Source organism: Pyxicephalus adspersus, chromosome 1 (genome assembly GCF_032062135.1).
Source record: "Pyxicephalus adspersus chromosome 1, UCB_Pads_2.0, whole genome shotgun sequence".
Classification (NCBI taxonomy): domain Eukaryota; kingdom Metazoa; phylum Chordata; class Amphibia; order Anura; family Pyxicephalidae; genus Pyxicephalus; species Pyxicephalus adspersus.
The window spans coordinates 60359172-60385815 of record NC_092858.1 but is presented as its reverse complement, the minus strand read 5'-3'; the positions used below and the strand labels follow the sequence as shown (position 1 = coordinate 60385815).

At 35.8% G+C, this 26644-nt stretch overlaps 1 protein-coding gene across 4 annotated transcripts in view; it reads right to left on the bottom strand.

The window, feature by feature from the left end:
• Window positions 1–973: 973 nt before the first annotated feature.
• The window catches only part of FARP1 (FERM, ARH/RhoGEF and pleckstrin domain protein 1), a 100268-nt gene continuing 74597 nt past the window's right edge, over window positions 974–26644 (bottom strand). For 2 of the 4 annotated variants that reach the window (XM_072411306.1, XM_072411314.1), the window contains exons 11-27: window positions 24540–24608; window positions 24026–24101; window positions 22124–22625; window positions 13592–13779; window positions 12473–12562; window positions 11677–11810; window positions 10927–11008; window positions 10070–10307; window positions 8675–8805; window positions 7483–7551; window positions 7025–7114; window positions 6537–6619; window positions 6058–6170; window positions 5173–5336; window positions 3150–3257; window positions 2651–2802; window positions 974–1787 (exon numbers count right to left, since the gene is read on the bottom strand). In XM_072411306.1, coding sequence (XP_072267407.1) covers window positions 1706–1787; window positions 2651–2802; window positions 3150–3257; window positions 5173–5336; window positions 6058–6170; window positions 6537–6619; window positions 7025–7114; window positions 7483–7551; window positions 8675–8805; window positions 10070–10307; window positions 10927–11008; window positions 11677–11810; window positions 12473–12562; window positions 13592–13779; window positions 22124–22625; window positions 24026–24101; window positions 24540–24608 — 2371 coding nt within the window. In that variant the 3' untranslated portion in view covers window positions 974–1705. The remainder of the gene's footprint in view (window positions 1788–2650; window positions 2803–3149; window positions 3258–5172; window positions 5337–6057; window positions 6171–6536; window positions 6620–7024; window positions 7115–7482; window positions 7552–8674; window positions 8806–10069; window positions 10308–10926; window positions 11009–11676; window positions 11811–12472; window positions 12563–13591; window positions 13780–22123; window positions 22626–24025; window positions 24102–24539; window positions 24609–26644) is intronic. The other 2 variants (XM_072411321.1, XM_072411331.1) reach the window with 1 other exon arrangement.

Below are 26644 nucleotides of genomic sequence, written 5' to 3'. Positions count from 1 at the left end.
TCGTTCGTTTTCCAACGATAATAATTGGAAGTGTGTACGTAGCTTTAGAAACTAGTACTAGACAGGGAAGTTGGGAGCTAAGGCAACGTACACGCGTTCAATAATTATTGTTAGAGAATGAACGACTAAGGACAGATCAACAAATATTTTGAACGATTGTATAGTGCACGATTCCGTACATGCTGTAACGAGACGATCGTTTAAATATCCACCAATAATGTACAAACACTAGATACAATCGTTGAACAATGCAGGAAGTGATGTGTACCGCAGAACCATCCCCGATCACGAAACGACTATACACACTAACGATCGTCGCCTAATCAGATCTGCCGGGACGGTTATTCGTTTCCAGTGGCATTCCTGTTTCATCGTCGTTGTTGGCCTGTCGTTCACTTTTTTGATGACGATTATTGATCACTTTTTTGATGACGATTATTGTTGGACTATTGGTTGTTAATCGTTCATTTCCAGCAATAATTATTGCACATGTGTACAAAGCCTAGAAGTTTTGCTCAGGGCTGTTCAACTCCAGCCCCCAAAAGTTAGAGAAATACAAAATGGGTGCAGGGATTCTAACTGACAGGAGTACATTTATTAAGGTGTGGTTTACAGAGAGTCCAAAAAAAATGTTTAGGGCCACAAACAAGCCAGGATTTTCTTTGGAAAACCTTGGACTTGGAAGGTTGTGTGTGATGGACAAAGTTGTGCACTAGTTCCGTGTGTCAGTGGATGGAGTGGTCAGTCCCATAATATTCCTATCTTTATACAACAATATATCATCACAACCCAAGGTAATACATTTGTGTGTTTTGTCCAATATTCAGATTCCCCACACTTTGCTAATACTATTGGATTGCAGTTTTAGTGCATTATGATATAGAAAACTGCAAACGTGCACCAGCTACACATTTTCCTTTAAAAAGTAAATTAAAAAAAAAAGTCTTAATAGGAGTAGGCAAGCACAATAATGTTTTTGGATAAAAAGTTTACTGCAATGCTTCTTCATGACAGAAAATAGTCTAATCATTATACAATCATTATACAGCAATGGTTGTAAAGCAAAAATGAACATAAAATGTGTAAAAAAAAAAAATGACAAGAGCACATGAAACATGGTCTAATGCAAAGTCTTCTATTTCTACGCTCTAGAACTTTCTACGAATGTTTCTGCTACTTGGCTTTCACAACTGAGGTGATTAAAGTGCTTTGAATGTATGTAAACCATTATGGAAAAAACAGCTATACTGCATGAATATTGCATTGAAGAAAGCTTTATAATTTAAAAAAAGAAAACAAAGAAAAACCATTGACCTTTCTTTGCATGTGAATACACACACGTTTGAATTTAAAAGTACATTTAGAAACCAGGAACATGAATACAAGATTAATGGTTTGTCACTATACTAGAGACAACAGGTTTTTTAATGTTGGCACACATTATTTGAACAAATTGTCAAAACGTATTGTACAGGATGAGACCAACTACCTGCAATCAGCAATGGGTTAATTCAGAGTAGGAAAAGATTCATGGACTTAAAAAAGTTTAAAAATGTATCTGTCACAACAAAGCTGAAAAAGTCACTGAGAGGCAGTCACTTGTCCTGTATGGAGCAGCTGGCAGGCCTTACAAAACTCCATAAGGGCTGGTATCAAATTCCTAGCAAAAGGCAGAGGGATTCTGGAGGAGGAGAATGTTCTCACTTCAGTACAAATGGGACTCCTTGTGGCTTAAGAGGCGAGAACGACTGATGGAGTCCGTGGCACTTCGAATCACTTCCATCCACCTGACAGATGAAGAAAACACAAGAAAGTTGGGTTTCAGAGGAATTTTGCAACATACAACCCTCACAAATGTTCTACATGCTCTCATGTTCTGATGGACTGCTTTAAAAGCAGCGATAAAGGACCCTCTCCTAACGCCAAATTTACTCTGTTTCTTTACCTCCAGACTACACCATGGTGGCATGAACAAACATAAAGGTAAAAACATTATTACTTTGTAATGTAAATTGTTCACCTAATACAGTTACACAGAAGAGATCCTTTTTTCTAACCATAATCCCTATATGATTTTTTCTGGAGCTATAAATCACAAGAGAAAACATCTTTATCACACAGTATCAGAAAAAGTACAAAGACATGAAAAATGTTTTGAATACCGATTGCTTCTTCTTAGCACAAGACAGAACAGCCAGGCAGTTAGCATTTTCAGAAAAGACCACAATATCAGCTCCCTTCTAATGTACTACTTATCTATTTATTCTTCTGAGCCCACATAGAAGTCAGTGCACATATCCTAAGCTATCAGCCAAATTGTGAAATGGCGTTACTTATACACAAACACCACTAATCCATTGATCTTGTTTATTATCTGAAAAGATCACCGCTTTTCAGCAGGATTGCAGTATTTAGAGATCACTATATTTATCAAGTCCGATTGATACTTTAGGATTGTAAGGTAGTGTTTGATATTTTATCACAACTGCATTTGTTACCATGGATCCAAAGCACATGATTGAAGATATACTATGTTATATGGGTAAAAATATCAGGTAATAGATGTTTCTTTAAATGTAAGAGACTGCTTGCTACACAATATAAGCCTGTGTCTGGGCTGCAGAATGAATGCAATAACTTTTCTATTTACCTTTCAAAGGTGTATTCGTTTTCAGCTCTGAAGTAATAGACATGAGACTTGAAATGCAGTTTAAAGACATAATCCTTATGAATGTTCTCTGATTCAGAGGGAATGGTGAGTGAATAGCCAAGTAATGGGAGACTGGCTAATGGATGATTATCCTGGAAATGTAAACATTGCACATTAAAAGAGACATTCATTACCCTATAAATTCTTGGCAAAGTCATAAAAACAATTATACGTAAAAAAGATGCATGCGTTAAAAACAAAATTTAATCATTACACACACAAGGAATGTTTTTGCTGCCAGAAATGAAGGCGTGCTTGTTCCCAGGAAAGAAGGGCACAAGAAGAAGGGTCTATTAAAATTTTCATAAACACATTGTATTTATATAGATTAGCACCCCACGATCTCCCATTAACAGAACTCAAATTTACTTGTTGCTTCTTTTAAACATAATCAGATCACCCTGGTGTCAGGTATTCCCACAATATGCTCCACATTTACCTGATGTGATTTGTAGAAAAACAGGCAGAAATTGGTGAATACCACCCAGAGTTTTTGCCATCCGTTGCTGTTCTTGAACTTTCTAAGCAGATTTCCTGACAACTGATTCTGCCAGACAAAAAGAATATTAAAATAACGTTACTTAGGAAAAGAGAAGAATTCATAATCTCTGTATTGCCACCAAAGATAAAAAGACTCCAAAATGTCTACATTTGTACTTCACAATTTTTTCCTATACGTTATCTGAATGGGTACAAATTCTTCTCATTCACAACACAATAAGAAATTGTACATTGTGTTTTAGACCAAAAGTGGAAATGTGTCACATAACTGACAGAGCATTTAGAACAAGTCAGAATATTTAGACAACACATGCTTGTGGCAGTCTACGTATTTTAATAAGAACATGGTATCTTATTGTAAAAAAAAAATACTAGCTGCTTTTATATCTCTCAATTGCCAATACTTATTACTACAAACAAGAATGGAGCCAGTGAAGTCAGAAATCCTGATTTGCATACTGGTTTCCAGTCAGTTACCTAAAATACCCATGTCACTGGATCATTATGACAGCCAGGAAGCTATCATTTTTGAAAAAAATAACAGCAACAACGCCCTCCATGTTTATTTCAGCGACTACTTGCATGTGCATACACTATACAGTGAATGCTGGAGTAGAACACCATGTGCTCCTTGCAGGAATACAAGGAATGCTTCTAGGTGTTCTGTTATTCATTTTGCAAACAGATTCTTCACAGACATGCATAAAGCATCTACTACAAAGCTTATACCAGCCCTTCTGTGGATTGATCAGTATGCTATACATGAAGAAACCACTTCTGCTCTGGAGCACCTGATATCAGCAGGTTGGGGTGGACCCAAGGGAACGAAGTCCCAAGGGATCACAGCTTATTTTTTCTTATCTAAAACATTAGAAAAAAAATTGTGGGTTGAAATCTGTGGCAGCTGTCTCACATTGATTTACAAACATTGAGGCAACACATTATGGTATAAAAAAAAAATGTATCTGACACATGCTAATCCTCATCTTGCCAGATATCCATGGCCAGCTTTTCTACAGGAGGAAACTGCTGCCATCTGCTGGAACATGTATGCATTGCTAATTTTGTACATGTATGGGATTCTTCATTTGTAATCCTATCTCTTATATAGATAGAAAGAATTAAAAACAAATATTGCTGCTTGTTTAAAAAAAATGCACACAAAGTAACCAGACATTTCTTTATTTTGGATATAAATATGAAAAGCTATTTTGGGTAAAATATCCATTTTGATTGTAACAAATTAGCTTACAGTGCTTTTAAACCAAGCAAAGATTCTCTCATTTAAAAATACCAACACATTCCAGACAGTAGATTACATATACAGCTCTCATACTGAAGGCAGGTCAGGTCCTCCAATACAACTAAATACATTTTCTGGATTATGATAAATGTAATTCCTATTTATGGCCTGTGTTAACGGGCTCTGCATTCTTATATAAATTCATGGAAATGGAGGAAAAAAGCCTAAAGCAGGTTATGGTGTAAAATGCACGGTCAAAGAATTCTGAACGATCCTTTAAAATGTCCTAAAATGATTGACACAAGGCCAAAACCTGTCCAGACTGGCCGTAAGGCCTTAAGGGCATTGCCTGCTTTAATTATTTATTCTACTATTATACCAGGAGACAAACACAAAAGCAGGCTCATATTGTAGGAGCTCATTGACAAATTGCAGATATGAAGGTAGAGAGGCCAAAGGGAATAATATTCACAATCATTTGTAAACTTTTTTTTTTTTTTTTTTTAATAAACTGAACAACAAAGTGAGAAGCTACTTGAGATCTGTTTCTCGAAATCACTGTACATTCACTTGACATAATTATATTTTAATACAGACATCATGGATATAAAATAGCAGAAAATTTTACAAACTATCTAATCTCTTAGGCTTGTAATCTTCTACAGAATTATATACAAGATAGGGGGAGCTATGCATGATGAATTTTGATGCACCGTACCTCCACAGCGAAGCTAAAGTCAATCATGGAAACGCTTGTGTTTCGATGCCAACAGACATGAACAGTAGTGTTTCCACGGTGAGGCGATTGTCGTTCCAGGGATGTGCGAGAAGAGCTCAAATCATCCTCAGACTCCTGATCAACAGGACCTTCCTCTGATGATTCTAGCAAAATATGAACAGTAAAATATAATAAGACTTTACAGTAACTAAATAATTATCTGAAGTTTTAGACTATAGAAAAATAAAGCTGGCAATTAAATGACCAATATTATATATAATAAAAAAAGGATGAAAAGAAAACACATTTCTAAAGGTAGTAGTTTGATGTGTGTCCTCAGCATATCTCTGAAGGACATTGTAAGTTATCACACCTGAACCTGACAATACAGATAAGAGAACAAGGGATTAGCGTCACTCTTACTACAAATGTAAATACAATGCTAAGAAATGAGAATGTGCACATGCTGACGTGAATGCAAAGTGAGTGTTGATGACATAATACTTCCAGTAATATGGAAATTTGAGGAAGTTCCTATATCAATACAACAGCTTAATCTATACAATTCAAATACCCCAGTATACAGGTGCTGGGTGATCCAGCAAACCTGGAATGGATTTCTTAAAAGTCATTTGCTATTTGTTAGCAAATGTTTTCAATGCTGGACAAGATCCATTTCAGGTTTGCTGAATCACCCAGCTTCACTGTTGAAAGAGTGACCTCTCCAACCTTGGAGAGCTTTAATAAATCAGGTCTATTGTGCAAATTGACTAAGATGTATTAACAAATATGGGGCCCAAAAATATTTTTACATATAAATTTCCCAAATAACACAAAAAGCCTCAGTGTCAGAAATATTATTTCATGACTGGTCTGTTTACTTACTACCATCAGGGGGGCTGCCAGCTAACAGCTCAGGCACAGGACCACTGCTCTTTTCTGCCAGATCAATAGCCATCTGTATATCTTCACTCCATTTTTCCATTTCAGATCGGGAACTGAAAAGAAACACCCAGGAACACTGTAATTCACCACAACACAATAATCTAAATGTTAAACAAAGCCTCCAGCCAAAGAATTATCTCATCTCCTGCACACAGCTCCTACATTGCAGTTAGGATGGTGGCAATTTATTCTGCAGCAATAATGAACTTAAAAACTGACTAGCATTTGACAAACAAATGTCAAAGTAAAACGTATTCAGTCATAATAACAAACAATTTGTTAAATTAACATATTTTACTTGAGTATTTGGTATACAATCTTACAATTTTTGAATGGTGACATTATAAAAAATAGGATGTGCATGGTGTTACCTAGAAATATTTCCGAACATTTTAATTTTGTACAAGCATATTGCATACCTTGCTGCAACAACTATAGCTTGATTTTGACTTTTTAGGGTCAAACAGTGGGATACTCCCCACTCCTCATCACTTTCTTCTACCTAAAAAAAAATAAATAAAAAAAAATATATGAAAAATTATATATATATATATATATATATATATATATATATATATATATATATATATATTAATTATAATCCCTCTTCCATTTTTTAGGCAGGACTTGCCTTTACTATACAGAGATTACATACTGACCACCATAATACAGTCTTCCTTATGGGCACTCACACATCTAACATACATAAGGCTTGTATTACCATGCATACAACATGCATGCAACATTGTCATCAGTCAAATAATGCAACTAAAGTTCAATAATTATCAGAATAATGAATGACTTCACAAAAAAATACTAAACTTTTGCAGCCACAAATACAAAAGTTATTAAGTGTTATTGTACTGTGTATGGATGTACAAGAAGTGAAGCTGAAAGAGAAATTTACCGTCATGTTAAACAGTGGCAACTGCCCATGAACCTTGAATTGATTGGATGATGTTAGCCCTCTGCTGGTGTACACCAATACATCATTAAACTGCAAGAAAACATAAAAAAAACACATGGAATTCTGTCAGTTTGCTTTACCATAGCAACACAATTCTGTATAAAAAAAAAGAACGAACGAAAAAAAAAAAAATAAAAAAATCAAAAGTATTTATAGCATAACTAATCAATGCTTTTAAAGGAAACCAGTCATGAGAGAGTATTCTTCTACTGCTGACTTATTTCTGAAAGTATTAGGTTATTTACTTGGACTTTCCTGGCTGAAAGTTTGGCCCAAAGATGGCAAAAGAACCAACTATAAGATCAGAAGTGGCAGTCCCCACACTTTGCTTCCAACAGATTTGCTTTAAGTAGGTATTGCCCTGCGTGTATTAATTTGCATACAAATTATGAACTTACCAAGAAAAACATCCTTTGCTGTAAGCCCTTTCCAGATAACTTGCTTAAACTTCCAAGTCTAATAAACTCCTGTGGGAAAAAAATATTTTTGAAAATGACACAGAGATAAACCAATGTCACTGATACAGACACAGACACCCCAACGGGGTACAGCTAAAAAACAATTTGCAGTGATTTTGTTCACTGAAAAATATTTGAATTACTTAAAAAAGAAAAAATTAAATAGGTGATGGGCGAATGTAACATTTTTAATAAAATAGCTTTCATGTGGAAGAAGTACACTACAAACAATTGCAGAATGGGAAGTTTAATAAAGCCTCAACTATGTTCACAACAAGGCAGTGGTTTTTGCTTGTCTGCTCTGTGTTCCTGCCTAGAATGTTCATTTGTAATGACTTGGTTGTTTTTTAAAGAAAGCAGGAGGTCCTTCTTTTTATTACTGAACAAGCAAGTATTAATTAACAGTTATTAGAATTGGTATAATCCCCCTAGCGGTAATCCGGAGTGTGACTCGGGGTGGACTTTACCTGCAAAAAGCAGTAATCCCGAGTCACACTTGGGGTCGTTTAAAACTTAAAATAAATAAATAAATAAATAAATAACTGGTCCCCGCGGGTCCTGGGGACATGTCTTTCTCTTCCTCCGATCTCCAGCCGCGAACTGCAGAGACGATCTCCGGGGTTTACCAGTGACGTCGGTGCATGCGTTGGTGTGTGCGGGAGGATCGCCGGGAAATTCAAATAATTTTGTATTAGATTCAACACAAAAAAGCTGTATTGAGTCCAATACAAAGAAAACTTCATATATTATATATATAATTATTATTATATTATATATACATGCTACTGTACAGTTATATTACAGGTTTAACTATTTTTTTTTTTTAACAGATTTCTGTGTTTTTTTTTATTTAAAATTTATTATTAAATTTATTAAATGTTGAACATATTTCGGTGAGTTATGCATAAAAATGATAGTCTACAATGTAAAATAAATTTCCATGCAGAAAAAATGTAACGCTTTTTGCATGGAAATATGAGAGACAATTAGAAAGCTAGGGGGGTTAATACAGTATTACCAGTTTTAATTATAGGGAGACTTGTCACAATTGTGTTTTCTTTCATCTTACCACAGTTATATCACTAGGAAAATGCAAAGAATACAAAACGCGCAGGATTCATCGAACACTTACCCTGCCAGGTATCACTAAATTGTCAATGCCTGTCAGATCTTTCCTGAGCTCCTGCAATTTCTGGTAATTTTCCATCTTTATCATTGCTCCATGGAGCTGTGCAACCATCTCGGAGATCTCAGCTAGAGCAGCTGTTGGTGAGTCAAGAACATTTTTTAATTAGTAAGGAAGGTAAGTAAGGATTTTGTTAGATTTGTTTGATTAAACTGGAACTAAACTGACGTAGTAAACTGAGCAGGTAAGTTCTTTATTGCAGGAAGGGTTGGCAATATCCTTTTAACAAAACAAACTTTCTGCCTGATTGCAATCTTTTCTTTAATGTACACTGCTCAGCCGCAGTTCAGTATACAATTCTGTGATAGCTGGCTTCTGGGAATAAATGAAAACCTAATTGTATATGTGGGAGATGTGCCACAAGTGACAAAGGCAGAAAAGGTGAGTGTAGATAAAGAATTGCAAACAGCAGGTAAGTTTTTTTTCTTACAGAAGGGACATTGCATGTACACACACCAGCTGTTCCTGCAGTTCTATCAGTCAGAAAATCCTGCGCTATGCAGGCCCTTTCTTATTAGTTTTACTTTGTTTACTATGCACGCCCTTTCTTATTAGTTTTACTTTGTTTAAAAATACCTAACTTGCCTGATTCCAGACTTAAAGCTTACCCACATTTAGCTTTTGCTCAATAAGCATGCCTTAGTGCAGGGGTCGGCAAACTCCAGCCTTTAGGCCAGATACAGCCTAGACGGTAGTTCAATCTGGGTTGCCGGACAGACCTGATAGGGGGCGTTAGGTACTACCAGAGCTGGAGCCGCTGGAGCTCCGGTGCCGCCTCCTTGCCGTTGCTTCCCTATTTACCGGGGCCAGCGTTGATATTCCTCCGCTGCTGTTAATAGGGAACGATCCCTGAAGGGAAATCCCTCTCCTCCGCAATGCATATGGAGGAGAGGGATTTCACTTCAGGGGACGTTCCCTTGTGGTGGGCGGAGCCATTAGGGCGGGACTCAGAGTCCAGCCTAGTGTACTCCTGCCAACCCCTAAAAGGGCCTAGTGGCCATAAAAGTTTGCCTACCCCTGCCTTAGTGTATTCTCATTGAAATGAGGAGTGTGAGGTAAAGTAGAACTTATCATCATCAACATTGCACTAGGATGGACTACTAAACATGTAAACTATCTATCTGACACATTTGCTTTAGATCTAACAATATCCTAAAGGCTCTTAGAGGGCAACTCCAGAGCAATATAAAGGGAAAAAAAAAGAACTTCAAAGCCAAAGAAAAAATAATTGTTTGGCTATAATTAGTACCCATTTCACAATTGATGCAATCTTATATCTGCACTAATTATAATTGGCCATTGATTTCCTGTGTAATTCTGTAGTCATCCTTCCCTTCTCACCTCGAGTGTCCCGGAAATCCACGTGATTTGGTGAGTAGTGCTTGCAAAGTCTCTCCATGATTTGCTTGTAGTGCATGAGTCTGTGCAGGGGCCGGAGAAGAAACATGTTCAATGGCAGGTAACACACCTTCTCCTGCTCAAAGTCTCTGCACAGAATTTCTAGTTTGCGGGAATTTTTAATTGCCTTCTCCAGCTCCATCAACACCTCATAGTGTCTCTGAAAGTTAGTTGTGAATTGCTGAAAGAAAACAAAAATAAAACTTCTATAGTCAGAGCTTATTCACATAGGATGACTTTTAAGGATCACAATGCACATTTCTGTGAATATTTATGATATGCATACACATATGCTGTTCACAGACAGACTAATGTCACCAATGTCACAGGTGAGAGATACTTTTTCTACCACACTGTGTAAACTTTATTATCTATAATGAATAAACGTCAATCTATTGCAATCTAATGGCAACAACAATCTATTCATGGTGAAAGTAGAAAATGTAATTTCTATTCCAAACTTAAAGAAGCTATTTACACCTCTCTAATACAGTGTTTAGAATTTGTGTGTTTTACTGCAATGCAACACATTTCCAGTACACTACAATACACAGAGCCATGTTTTACCAAAATGGTAAGTTAGAATGCATCCTTTCTGAAACATTTAATCACCTCTGCCATGCTGCAGCCACATCATTTCATTTGTGACTACATACAATAAAAGAAGTAATATCTATCCATACCTTTTTTATCCCACAGCTTGTACAATAACTGCAAACCACTATGATCACTTTGAACTTTCTATAAATGTTTTTTTTTTTAATTTGCTGGTGTAGATGAGTAAAAAATGTCCACAGTACCTTCATTCCCTGGATATTCTTCAACATGACATCCCCAATTTTATGATTATCACCCTTCATATGGCCATTAGATCTTCCTTCCCTGTGAAAATGTAGTATTTAGAAAAAATTAATGACAGGACTGAAAACAAAGGAGTGTTCTTTGTTAAAATTGTTCTTTGTCAACATTCATATTTTGCCATTATATTATAGGCAACAAATGTTTTTGTCAATTTTTTTTTCTTTTTTACTTGTAATCTTTATTGTCATACTGAGAGCATTCTTAATAACTACACAAATTTATTTTTTGACATGCTAAAACATTAGGCTCCAACAAAACAATGTAAAAAAATCTTGAAAAAAAAAAGCTTGATTAAAAGGGCCATGCCAGAATGTGAGGGAATGTCCTCAGGAAATCACACTAAAAAGTACCTGATAGAGGTTCTGACACTTCCCTATGTTAACACAATTCCCTTGACTGGAGATCCACTTTAAAGTCCCCTTGTAACAATTCTAGAGTCTCTAGATAAATCTAATCTGTAAGAACAACAGATTCTGTAGACTATTTTAGATAATATTTTGTCTTGAGACCATTTGCACAGTTCTTACATCACTTAAGCTGATAGTCTTTACTCAGAAAAAAACTATTTTCACATTCTTTCACAGGAATAATATAGTTGTACAACCTGGTTTATGCCATTACAGGATTTATCCTTCAAAGAACAAACTGCAATACACTTACTATTCAATAAACATAAATGTATATCTTACCAAAGGGAAAGCCTTTGATCAACTTCCTTTAAGAAACTGGAGTGGAACTTATGTAAAGGATCAAAGTTGGAGAAAATAAGATTTCTTAATTGCTCTGGCATGGAGTCGTCTTTATTTACTGCATTCTGAAACCACTAAAAATAAAACAAAATCATTTTATAATTTTATAGTTATTTTCAAAATCGTAGGCCCAACAAAAGAAAAATTGTGTGCATGGTAATACATACAGAAATCACAGACAGAATATCTGAAATTGTAGCCTGATAACTGCACTGCGCTGACAGGGAACAGACATGGGTAAATAACAGAAAATGTAATGTATGAGTGGTAATGTTGCATTACCATAGTGGGAAAGTGCAGATTCAGATTTTTACAGATACTCATTGGGGATCTGTCCTCCTTGTACAGTATGGCTTCTTAATTTAAACTGTTGCCCAGCTTTGTCATAAGAAACCAGATTTTTCTATTTATTTACTTGTGCTCTGAAGAATGAATCTGACTACTTGCTCAAGGAACCAATATTATCTTACAAACTCTCTCAATTCATGCAGCCTAATTTTTCTCATACTTGATATGTACTTCATACTGATCAAGTCTGAAAAGACAGAAATGCATATAACAGCGGAAGTGGTAATGATGTGGATAAAAGTTATAGAGGGACCAGAAACATTCGCAGGATAAAGGCGGTTACTACAACAAGAATACCTACCTTTCTGTGTTCAAACTATATATTTCCAGTGTTCACCCCAACAATAGTATTGAAGACTACTGCAATGCAATAATACATTTTACTTACCATTGTAATTACTTCAAGATCTTTAAGATAGGTGCACTCCGTAGTTGAAACCTCTTTTGCAATAAAATAGGCTTTGTCAGTTGGAAATTTCTGCAGAAAGGAAAATGTAATAATGTAAGGAATAGACACATTCTATGTTTAACCGTGGCAGTACATTAAGCCCAAACGTTTCCAAAAATATTATTTTTGTTCTGAAAGCTAAAACCACTCAATCAGGTTATTTATTATTATTTTTTTTTTGCAGTGTGACTGCTTCTTACTAATACTTTTTATACATAAATTTAACAATATCCATTATAACCTCAACGAGCAAAACAAAAGTTGGATAATTTCTTCTTCTGAGATGCTGAGAGACGGTTTGATATTGAAGAAAGTCAAGCTGTCCCCTATACAAAATTTTAAACTATTTGAAATCTTACACCTTTTTATTCCTTTATAGCCCTGTATACTGAATCTTATGATTTGTAGAGATTTTTCTTTGGAAATGCTTTAAAATATATATTTCCCCAAAGGTGACGGCTACACCCCTCATCAATGTCCTCTATGGGCAGGTACACACTTTGCCAGCCACTCTAGCACTTGCATGACAGCACTGGTTCAAAAACAACCAGCGTCTGCACATGTGACAGCTGGTGTTAGTGGTACTAGTACCGCTCACTGCAGCCTCTATACATTCCCCATTGGGCTGCTGCAGGGAAACGCTACATGTAGCATCCCCCCATGCATCAGCATTTCCTGACATGAGGAAGCGGTAAATACACAGCAACCTCACTGCCAGTGTGAATTAGATCCACATATTTGCAATACAGAGACAGAGCAGGCCTTGCTTTTGCCAAGGACTGTGCAAGTGAAGTGCCCATTAGACTGAATAATCATATTTATACTTACATATAAATATGTAAGTATACATATTTAAAGTGTAAATTGTTATTTACAGATGATAATGACAAATAACATTGTTTTAGAACCTTTTCTCCATACACCATCTTCTGCAATGAACTGAATTATATACACTATGTAATGACTACATTTATTACTCCACATAACACAATCTATGTGACATCAAAGCTGAGTATTACATCAAAATGACAGGCCACTCATAGAAAGGTAAAAGAGTACCTTTTTTCGGCTATCCTCCTCATCATCAGTTCTGATGCAGATTGGCTCATTCAGCAATGGACTGATGAGGGGTGAGGAAGGCTTTCCATCAGGACTTAGGTTGGGAGACAAAGTGGAGTTTAGCCCTGTTGTTGCTCCTTGAGAATTAATTGACAGTTCTGAGAGGTGTGGACTCCCTGTCAATGAACCTATAAAGAACAAATATACTAATTGAGTGTGCTCTACTTTTTTATTCTAAAGCTAAACATAAAATCTTAAACCCACTCTAAAGCACAAGCACGGTAGTAGAAATACACACAGCTCTGATGGACCTAATCCCCAACAGACAAGCTGATCTATTGACTACTTCAATATGTACAATATTAAAATATGGACTAAAAATTCATTTGCTTGAATTGTTTTGCAAAGCAAGGTTCACTTTCTCCAGCGTGCTAGAATTACTATCAAATTAGATATGTGGGTTATATATAAAAGCTATAGGTACATTTGGAAAAGTGTTTTTAACTGATTTTAAAACGAAGATGTTTGGCAGAACACAATATATGAGGGAGTGAATCTGCTCAGAAACTACATCACAGAAAGAACATTTGTTAGGAAGAATCTACAAAGAATTACTACTAAAAAAACTAATAAAACTCAACTGCAGCCGAGACAAATGACAGAGACTGGAAGGACTACATTGCCAGTACTACACATAACAGACACGGTATACCTTTTGACGTATTTCCATTCATGCTCCACTGAACGCTTGGGACAGAGATACTAGCACAGCTAGTCATTCATTCAATGAAGAAAAATACACACAGGATAAGAAGTGATGGCAAACAAATAGCACATCATGTATCGACGATTAGAAGGGAAACATGAGTGCCATTTAGAGGACCCTGATCAGCCTGTGCCTAGGGACAAACACCATCCTTGCCACAGCGTAGGTATGTGCACTCAAAGAGTTCAAGAAATAGATTTACTAGGATGTACCTGAGAATTTATAATCACTTGCAAAATGTTTAATATTGGAAAATTGGTAAATTTAAGATTTCTTTAGGTGTTGGCTATAAAAAGTCAGCACAGCAAAAAAAATGTCTGTGATTTCAATGAACTGTGACATTCCTTGTATTCGTAAAATAAAATAAAAAAAATCACCAGTAAATGGGTCTCAAAAGTAGCCAATTTAAACTGAGCATAGGAAAAAAAAGAAAGCAGGGGTTAGATTAAGTGAAACTGAAATGTCACAGCGATTTGCAGATACATCTATATAGGTGTCTAAATTTATATGTTAATGATGTAAAATAAAGCTTGGTCTGGCTTCCCAGATTGCAAGCCTTCTTGGTGGTTCCTTACCATTTGGCATGGCCTCATTAATGAGTTACTGTACTCAAAAGGTCTGTGCCTGACAATCAAGAAATGATGAGAAATGTATGCAAGTCAAGAAATGTATTTATCTATATCTAATATTGCTCTGATTTGAGGGATTTTAAAGGCTCCCAGTTTGTTTCTTTAATAAAAGTTCAGTCCCTGTGAAGCATTAATTATTGAAGAGCATATTTTTTAATTGGATTTTTCTTAATCAGACAGAATGTGATTTAAAGTATGTGGATCTGCTGTGCTGTCTTCTTAAGCCAACTAAAAAGCTCATACACAGAGTCGATTTGAAAAATTAAAAAAAAATATATATTTATCATTGTGACTGCCTTTTAAGGCACCCTGATGGTGATTTAAGTAACTCATGACAAAAAGAAACAATCTCTTTAGTTTAGTTCACAAAGTTCCTACTAAACATGTGAAGTAAAACAGATAACTTGGTAAAAAAAAAGCTAACTTGGTAAAAGGTTTAATTTACTGCAATACACCTTTGCCTACAAAAATCCCTTTAAGGGACTGGTGGTAGAGTACAACAATATGATCAATGATATGGGAAAATATGAAGAGAAAAAAACTCCAACCTGTTCCTTATTACAATTATACCAATTGTCAATCTATCTCCTGAACACCACATGTGTTCTTCCTTCTTACTACATCACACTGAAGAAAGTAACCAACAACAAATAAAACATGACTTTATCATTAGGAAGGCACAATGAAGATGCCAGTGTGTTTGTACTAACCACTGCAATTTATTGTAGATCACAGAAAGTTCCGCTGCTTTGTAGTTGAAGTAGATAATTCCAGTTCTCTCTATGTATGCGTGTCAAAACACTAATAAAAGGTGCTGGTAGGGGCAAGTGTCATTGATTTTTAATAAGCCCAAATTAGAACTGGTTTCTAATTTCACAAATATGTCAGTTGGACAATATTATATTGGTTTCTTTTCAGGATTCAGGGTGGAGTTTTTTCAGTATGGAAAAAATGGCCACATGAGGTTCTACGTCTACAAAACAATATTAAATTCAGACTTCAGAAAGAAATGACACAAAAGTGTGTCAATTTTATTGATGCTAAAAACCAGTATTACAAATTTAAACACTTTGAAGTATATTTAGTGTATCACAGGAACTTTACCGATTTATTAAATGTATCCTACCTTTCTAAATATCAAAAACAGTATGTTTACCCATTTACCTATATCTGCAAAGACTCTGGCTACTTGCACAGACTGGGAAATAAAGAGGGTAAGAGAAAATATCCAAACCAACTGGTGCCATAAAATCAACACAGGAGAACAGTCTAGCACCAACTTACACAAGACAGGCAACAGTGTGAGGGCATAGAAATTCTTGGTCATTCACAATTCTAAAGATTACAAAGCATGCAAAATATTTCTCTTTGTTACCAAAAAAAAAAAAAAACTATTTAACAATCTAGTCTATTGTTCACCAATTCCATATACTGTAACAGAACAAAAATCCAAAGACTTTATGCTACATATATATCCTAAAAGAAGGTGATCTCATGAAAAATGAAAATTTTAAAATAAAATGACATGAGACCAACGTAATTAATATTCTGTGGGATGCTGGGAAAACAAAGTTACTACAATACACTTGGCTAGGATGTGGAAATTTGTTTGCAGTTTCATCTATTCCGAGCCTCAAGTAACCAGCTGTAACTTAAACGCAGTAGTGATTGACTAGATTTTTTAAAGCATTTTACATATGTAGTTGCAACATTTTAGGCTTTTCATTTACTTGATAAGTAAAAAATAATATTTTCACTTTACATATTTTTGCATATGGCACCATAACAAAGATTTATTTTGGATAAAAAAAAAAACAAATCAGCCATTAGGTATCTATATATTTTCTCTCTTATGTAAAAACATTTACGTACCTTTCCAAAAATAACGTAAAATCTATTTTAATAAATCTTTGAAGGGATTCCTACCAGAACTGGTAAAGCAGTTTACATTTTGTCTTCCTATCTTAGTAAGTGTTTAAGGCAGCATTTTGAAATGCAGTTACAGCAAAATGAGATCAGCTTATATTTATTGGCTGAAATAGCATGTAAAAGTGAACATTTCCTAAACCTTCTAAGTTTATACGATTACCTGAAAGAAAAAATGTAACAAACTCCAACTAAGTAAAAATGTATATTTTAGACTTGTGGACATACTCAATCAGGTTTGTACCTCTAAAATGCATTTGGTTTGACAATCCCCCAGTTAAATAAACTCAAACTGATCAGTGCAAGCTAAGCAATACACCAAATATACTGGGAAATATTCAGTGCCTACAAACAGAATTTTTTTTTTTTTTTTTACTTGAGGCAAACATTTTCACTTTTTGCCATGGCATAGCAACATTTGCTAACAATAGAAGAACATTATTTCTGACTAATTAAAGATCACAAAAACTGTTGAAAATAATTGCTTGGATAGGTTAAAGGTCTGGAGTTCTATAATGTAATGTTGTAAATTATCTGCCACAAACATATACAAAGATAGAAGGTAAAAAAAAAAAAAAAAAGAACTTTGACAAAGCAGATCAACAGTGGAAAGCCATAATAATGGCAAAGGATGTGTCCACAATTTGAATGAATGAAGCTTATTCAGCAAAAATGATGAAGCTGAAGTTAATGAACATTACTAAACACATATAGCTCAGATCCACACAGCTAAAGCTGCAGCCTCTTTTCTTGTAATTGGATTCCTATATTGCACACATATATAAATATATATTTGTAATGATGTAGTTTAGTAATCTCCATACACAAATTGATGTCACATGGCTTTAAGTTTATACATGTAAAATAATTCTACCTAATAAACCACTTGTTTGAATTTATTGTAAGAACAGGTAAATTTGAATGGTTAATGAAACCTGCAGCTTGTTTATAACTTCTAACCATATGAAAGCCACTGCAAGCTTTTAGCAAAAAATGTTTGCACATAAGAGAGAAGTAGAGGCCACTATCTTTACTTTGCATCAGTGAAAAAAATGCAAACACAAACGTTTTTTAAGCATGGAATACAGAGAAGCAAAGTAAGCAGAAAATCAAATGTACGTTAACATCTTACCCAGTGACTATGTTATCACCACAGATGGTCAGCAAATTGACAAAAACAGATAACAAATGACAGTTGTACAGTAGGTTGAATATAGGGAAAGCTCCTAGCATGGGTGCAAAGAAGAAACGCGTTACATGCACAATTTTTCACTAAGCTGAACATTACACAGACAGCTAGTGACTTTTCCAGCCAGAATACTCATAAAGTAATATAACACAGAGGAGCCATCTCATACAACTGCTGCCCATGGTGTAACATAAGCATTGTGTTCTTGAGTATTTTTCACCAGTGTACATATGTAAATAGTGAAAAAGACACTAAATCTTGCAACAGGTATACCTTTTAATGGCAAACTATAAAAGATAACAGAGGCACCTTAGTCAGGCTTATGTAACTATTTTCCATTAAAAGATTTAGTCCTTAGTTAGCCATTAAAAGTTTCCAGGGTAATACAGAACAACATTTGTTCCCTGTTAACACAATACAATATGTTTGTTTCTTTTCCACTGTGGAAACTTTAGTTACACCTTGGTCATAAATGTACTGCATCTGAAAAAGGCCCTCCCCAAATTAACACCAGTGATCTTTTCCATGCTAACAGCAGTTTTCAAACTTCACAACCTCACAAAAGGTGTTTTTTCCTGTTTTTGTTAAAGGCCAGAGAATATGTATTCTATACAGTAATGAACACCTGCATGCCCACAGCTCACAAGCAAAGAAAAGCATGAAGAAAAGTAAGGCATACTTAAGGCATGCATTTCTCCAATGATTTCTGTTCCACAATCATGAGGGCAGGCTGTAATGCTTTGACTTCCCCAGCTCTATGGAATGCAGAGCACATTACAAACAAATAATATCATTGGGCTTTATGATAGAAAATCCAAAAATTTTGCTTTATATTAATATTATTATAATTAAACAGTATTTTTGTATTATTTATTAATAACTGTCATGCAGACTCAACAGGAAGTGAGAAAATATCTTTCAAAGATTTTCTATCTATTTCTGTTCTGGTGGTAACTTACACACGTTGGATTCAGCCTTACTTTCATGTCTGGTGACACTGGTGATCAGGACAATTAAACTGAATCGCCTTCATTAGAGCACAGACAAAACCTGACAGAGGTTCTAATCCCCTCACCACTCAATCCAAATCCTAAAAAACACATTAAATGCTGGCTGGTTGGATCACTGCTGTTGTGGGGTAGAGGACCATGTATTCATAAAAGGGTAATTTAAAGGAACAATAAAACAAGACCTGAAAAATGTAAGTAACAGAGGATAACACATGCTGGAGGATGAAGATAGCAGCCCCTTCCATATCCTTTGTTTAAGGTACAGTACATGCAGACAAAAGCAGTGCTTAAACATATACAGATGTTTGACCCCATATTATTTTAACAAATGACAAGAATGAGAGTGAACTTTCCAGAGCATCAAAAGGATATTAGTGTTCAAAGTTTGTTTAGAAAACAACAAGCAAACAGCGCAACAAACTGAATACAAGCAGCCCATATGTTAGTGGCATTTGCAGATGTGTAAACCATCCCGGAATGTTGGAAAAATGTACTGTGTAAGCTAAAATGATAACCACAGAATTCAGACAGCAGTTGGCAGCAGACTGCTAAGTGATGATTGGCATAAACATGTATTCTTTGCCTTCCAGAAAACACCAATATCTCTCTCATGCCTACTCTGCTTGAAGAGCTATGCCAAAGGGGTCTAAAGCTCTTAACAGCGTCCAAGAAAACACAGCTGTTTTTGTTTATTTATTTTAAGGAATGTTTGGAAAAGTGCCTTTATGGATAGATGCATGAAATGTTGTATATACCGGTAATATTTTTTTTTTATTTTTATAAAGCCCTCTATGTATCTTTAAGTGTTTTCAAAAATGGTGATAACTTGATAGTCCTTGCATCAATCAATCCAGCACCAGGCTGTGGGTGGACTAAAAAGCCCTTGAAGATATTTTATGTGAGAGTTACTTGGCAGGTTGAATACACACGTTTACCTCCACCAGTATCGCCCACACTGATTATGCGTGACTTGAGAATGTCACCACTTGTAGAAGACCAGAAGTGTATCTAGAGAAAAGTTATACAACCAAGATGAACTGAATCAAGAGGACAAGAGGGAGCTAAAGGTGGAGTGAGTTTGAAGTATGCATCATTACTCAAATGTAACTATCCCAAAAACTATTTTTACATATTGTTGTTTATTGCTTGGCTGGAAAATTGTTTGAATGGAAAGTCTAGCTGGATAGAGCTTTGTATTGCTCAACTGCACCATTTAGACCCATGTTAACCAATCCAGTGGCTTGAGTTTTAAGATAAGTCCAGGCTACGGTAACATTATGTGGACAAGAATTTTAACTCCTATGTAACAGTAGTTTAAAGTGACTATCACTTCCATCAGCCAGTATAGTGTTTGAAATGTTACTAGCACCTATGTAAATGTGAAGCATTATTATTTACAATGCATTTTTGTTTCAGAGTCCCCCTGTCCTCTCTACCTCTTAGGTCATTCTGCTAGGAACATCAGACTGTAACCTAAAGGCGGCTTTTAACATTCCAATATATGATATGCAAGAATTTTCTACAAAGCACAAATTTACTAACACAAACTAAAGAAAAAAAGTACCAATAAGAAGCATGTTACAAATAGTTCAGGAATGTTTTAACCTCTCAAAATGTATAGTAGTAAATTAGAATATTGCTCAAACTGTGAAAAATACCGTCTTTCAAAGAGTAGGTAAAACTACAAAATACTAAGTCAGAATATACTCTACACTGCAGCACTGTCACATTTATCAGTTCATAATTGACCAATAGGCACTGAATAAAGAATTTATATTCAATTTTTAATCTAAACAATATGTCTTGTCACATATATGGCTTACAGTATAACTGTGGCACTAAAACTTAATTTTCAGTTACCACTAGCACACCACTTATTTTTGCTAAACTTACATTAAAACATGAGGTTGAGCATCAGGCTTCAAAAAGGCTGCATTTAGAAATGATTAGTGCAAATCAAGCTCAACAACTTGTGAGGCCCCTGAATCTACTTTAAGCACTGCTATTCTATGTGCCTGAATTCAAATATACAAAGGAGTGAGCGACAAAACTCATGAAAGTGCTACTATTACAGTACAAAATTCTAAAAAGAAAAATTCTGCAACATCAATACTAATAAATTATATAAACAAATACCTATTTTACATCCAGAATTGCAAACTACCCCTGCAACTACAGAATTTTTTCTAGCATGCTGTAAACAATTATAACATGTGCAGCTTTAACAGCCAAGATCAATGCCATCCTTTTTAACTGCTCAGCAGCTGAAAATATGTGCACCATCTTCATCACTAAAACTAAGGACGGTATCCTCATCATGCATCTCTTCTGCATACTCCTCTAGCTGAAGGCTACCAAATGAGTAGTTATTTCTTGGCATCGGTGAGGAGCTTAACACTATCGGGTTTCCATAAACAAGTGGGTGGCTAAAAGAATCAACTATGTCTGAATCTGTATCACTGGATTCACTACCACTACTAGTAGAACCATCAGCCATGGGGACAGAACTCATTTGCTCCTGTACCATGGCTGCTGGACGCAATACTGGACTGCACCTAAGATGTCTATTGTCATAAATGCCATTTGACATCATTTTGGCTTCCAGGGCAGCCATTTTTGAAAGATGACTTATTCTTTGTTCTTCAGCTTTATGGTCAGTGACTGGTGTAAAAGACATTGGACTTAAAATAAAAGGGTCAGTATCAGAATGGTTATGGTAACCAGCCCGAAGTTTCTGAATATGTGCACTCTCCAATGGTGGGTTATAGCTATAGCTTTGGCTAATCTGGTCATAATCCCCTGGAATGCCAACCTCATTGTTATTGTAAGCACTTGCTGAGATATAACTGGGTGAACCTGTTCTTGTAAAACTCATATTTGGGCTTGATCTTTTGCTACTTGGAGACAACGGAGCAGCTGGAGAACTACGGCTGCCTGGCCCATTAAACATTTCATCTATTAAAGAGCTGTGCCTGGGCATTTTTGGACTACCGCCAGCATAAAAAGACATACCAGCAGAGTCATCATCAATATATTCCTCAATAATGTTAGACGATGACCTAACAGAGGAAATTTGCTGTCTCAGTTTGGAACGTTTGGGATATTCATCTGTTTGATAGATTCCATTACTACAATGAAATCCAATCTCATCGTTGTCATTTGTTTGGGACTGAGAGCGAACCAAAAGCGCTCTCTGAATATCATACTCGCTATCTACATCACTGCAGTCAATGTAAGGAATTGAGTTACTGCTGCCATGAGCAGCCCGGGATGCTGGACCTGTGCTTGGGTGGTATGCATTCTTCAAATTCTGCTGAATATGGTCTTTGACTGCGTCTTCACCATCAGCTGTCAAATGAGCACCTTCCTTTTCTTTCTTGTCCAGGGAGATCTTCTTGGGAGAGGGACTTTTGTGTTGCACAGATGCTTCTATTACCAGCTTTTCTTCCTTGCTTGGATGTAATGTTTGAATCTCATCAGGCTGAGGACTTTGTGCAACAGACATTTTAGGACTCTGTGACAAACAAAAAACAAAAATGAAGCACCAAAAGAAAGGCTAAGATATGTTGGTGGTAAAACATCCAGTACAATCGAGCTTAACATCAGAATGCATTTATTTTTCTCAAAAAGCGTTCCCTAGGATTAGAGTATGGATTGTATCAAACACTTTGTCAAAACTGACAAAAGAAAAAACAAAAACAAAGCCTACATCATCTTTGTTTTTTTCAATAACAAATTTTGGTGTCAGACATAAGTCTTAACATTAAAATGCACTCAACTGAGTACTACCACTAGTTAACCCAATTGGACAGTTTCATGTTTTGTTATCATAGGACATTACGGGACACTAACCTAATATGTAGTGATTAAAACAAAAATATTCAGTTGCATTTAATATCACAATAAAATATGTGCCACTGAAATATAATTTGAATTACAATGCAAAATCATTTTTTCTTCATTTAGAAGGCAGGCCAAAAATACACAAAAAGACTTCTGTAACCAAGGACAGACATTCCAGGATACTTGCAGTCAAATAATCATGGAGCCCTTGACCTAATGTTCTAGGATAAAAGTAGGAAAATTCATATGTTGAAACAAGTGTCGGAAGTAAAATATTCATCGACTGCCTTGTGTTTTATAATCTGCTTTTAATGGAGTCAGAGCTGCTTGGGGTGTTTTTTTCACCTTTAGTGTATAGGCCACAATATCAACTCACAAGACGTTGAACTTTCAAGATAGATTTATGCTACAACTACAAGTGACCTCCACCAGGGAGGATTTTGGTGGCTCACATGTATGCTTTAAAAAAATCTATTGTTACCCATCCATTTGTTTAAATGTTGACATTTAAGAGTTTACTTTTGTTGATTGATGTAAAAAAAAAAAAATCTAATGTATTTAATTGTGATTCAATGATCTTTAAAAATAAAACATGAAACTATCAATAGGTAAACACCTTTTAGGAGAACTGTATGCTATAAATATGTTTAAACAATGGAAAGATTTTTGGATATTTTTTATTGATCATTGAATAACAATTAAATACATTTGATTTTTTCTTTTACATCAATTGCAGGATGAAAGTATTCCAGCAGATCCAAAACCTAGGCAACCTTACTGCACAATTTTCACATCACTGTACAATTAGTCACAGTCACATTGTTTAAATAATCAGAAATGTATGTGCTTTTACTCTGAAACAGATTACCTTTATACAACAACTTTAAAAAGTGGAGATGGCATTGTATTGGTAGCATATAGCCAGTGTATTTTGGCTTTAATGGGCAAAGCACAAATTTTATTACGCTTCCACAGCTTCTATATAAATTATTTATTTTTTGATACCCTTTTTGTAAAGACATTAATAACCATTTAAAAAACAGTAGCAGGAAAAAAATGAAATATACTAACATGTTTTGGCACTTCTAAAATCTGCTCAGGTGAGTGAGAAGTCATACTTCTTATAGAACAAAGTTTGCTGTGCTTCCTGTAAAAGAAGAAAACTTTTTTAAAATTATTCTTCCATTTTGTTCACCCTCCCCTCCTGCTTACTTAGTTTCAGAGAAAGAAGTTTGCTAGCTGTCATACAATTTATTTTATTGATTTTAGTTATGGATGATAAAACATACAAGACTTTGACTTATACAAATATTAATGACCAAGTTCCAGCATGACAGCTTCTGACAACCCAGCTGCTTTTCAAGAAGCAGGGTTCTCCCCAGCCCTTTTAGCTGGGCGCACCACCCTTTTCAGCACCCACACGGCTGCTTTTGGGTGGTTACTAAAGAGTTTGGTCACAATACAGGGGCTGCCACCCACCTACAAATTCTTCCCAACCGGCTTAAAAAATTTCTGGGTTGAGCACTGCAAGAAGTCTACTTACGTCATCTGAATTGCTCTCAGAAGCTCAACCATAAGTTCTCACCTTTCAAACTGAACTTTTTTATGGCCTCCTTCCTTTACGTAGTCCAATACTTGCTTCTGTGTACGGCCACTGACAAAGAAAATCACAATAGATGTTATTACAAGTTTAAGTCAATGAAGCAAGATTGCATACAATTTTCTAATGTGCCCTTGCATTATTTAAAGTGGAACTAAATTTAAAAGAAAGCGTTAGCAGGACAAGGGTTTTTTGGTAGAAAAGACTTGTACGCTGCTTTTTGGATAAAAAGACAATATAAATTCTGCAAGCATGGGCAGGACTTACATCTTCAGTGGCCAAGTGATAGCCAAAAAAAGAGGACACATGGCTAGGAAAAAGAACAGGAGGAGGAGGACAGCAGTGGTGGCAGAGAGCAGAAACTTTACATCCCTGAAGGATGACAAGCCTGCATATGTGCAGGTATGCTGTGCAAATGCGAACATTCCTGCCACACACACACCTAAACTCCCCTATTGTTTACAGCCATCTTAGTCATCTTATTTATATCTGCAGTTGTCATGACGCAATATATGTAAAAAGCTATCAAAATTGGTCCATTGAGGATTTAAAAGTTTGGTTGAGAATAGACGTAAGCATGCTGGCAGTCACCCAATCACCAAAGACATCCTTGAATTTAACTGGTTCAGTAAACCGAAAAATCTGTGGGTTTAGCTCTGCATTGAAAAAGTCAAGATCTTGTACAGCTGGTTGCCACTCCTGATACATATCTAACAATTGGCTAAAGAAAGTTATCACTTTTGAATCACCAAGTATGATAACCATCTAGAACAGTGGTCACCAAACTTTTTGATCCCGCGAACCACTAAAATTGCTGGCTCCTGAATACGCATGCGCGGGGAGCCGGGGGTGTCACTCAATCAAAGGGGGAGAAACCTCCCTATAGTGATGTCATGATGGCATAGCCCTGCCCACTTCCATGGCAGATCTGAGCCTGACACAGCCCGCCCACTTCCCTGAGACAGGGGTTTGTATGGGGGACATGAACCGCGGCTTTGGCTGGTGCGCCCCAGTGGGGTCCTTTTTTGACCCGGCTCGAGGTTGAACCGCCCAGAGCCGCGGACCACCAAAATTTTCTCGAGGAACACCGGCTGGCGACCGCTGATCTAGAACACATGTACAAAATGGATTGTACTGAACACACAACTTACTTATTATCAAAACAATACTGATGAAATTTAAAATAGAGGCCCTTTATTACATCCTCTATTAAAAAATACAATAGAAAAGTAAGTAAAGCTTTTTATTTGATAGAGAAAATATACCAAATAACTATCAAGAAAAACTAAGTCCCCCTATGCTACATATAGAAATTATACTACAATAAATGCCAAATCACATACAAATCAGTCTCAGTGTGCATGAACATGCAATAAACACCAAACCTGAGGGCTGAGGAAGTAAAATAGGAACATGTGTCATGTTTTGGCGGAGCGAGACATATTGGGTTTAAAGGACAATTTAACAAGTATTAAAGGAAAGGCTTTACCAGCACAGTGTTGGACAGACACTTGCTTATTAGGTGATCTCATCTGGAAATTCATATAAATGTTACCCAATCAAAAGAAATACACATAAATAAGTCATCTTTACTATGTTGAATAGAAAAAGTAAAGTACAAACTCAATGGTATTTTTGATATTATGGTTATAATTATAATCAAATTTAGGTGAGCCCTGCGATAAACAATCTGCCCCAAAAATTATTGTAAATATGATCAATTCAAAAGATTTTTGAATGATGCAACACAGTGTTTGGCTAGCCTAAAGGCAATTGTTTTTTATAATTTTGGTCACTGTATAGAACTTGTAGATCAGTTTACAGTTTTACATTCTGTCTTTACCCTCTTTTGCCCCTGGTGACCACCGTCACTGTCATCACTGTTATCTCCAGGACAAAAAGTCAAAATTTCCCCCAGGGGGACATGCACCAGACAGGGATATTTTAACCCATTCTGAATAAAACCAAAAGTAAATGGCTTTACATTTTACACTTTAAATCTGAACTCCAGTCAAGACAATACATATATTTCAATAGATTGGTTTTACTATGATGGCATATGTGCTAAACAGGACAGACATAGTCTTGAC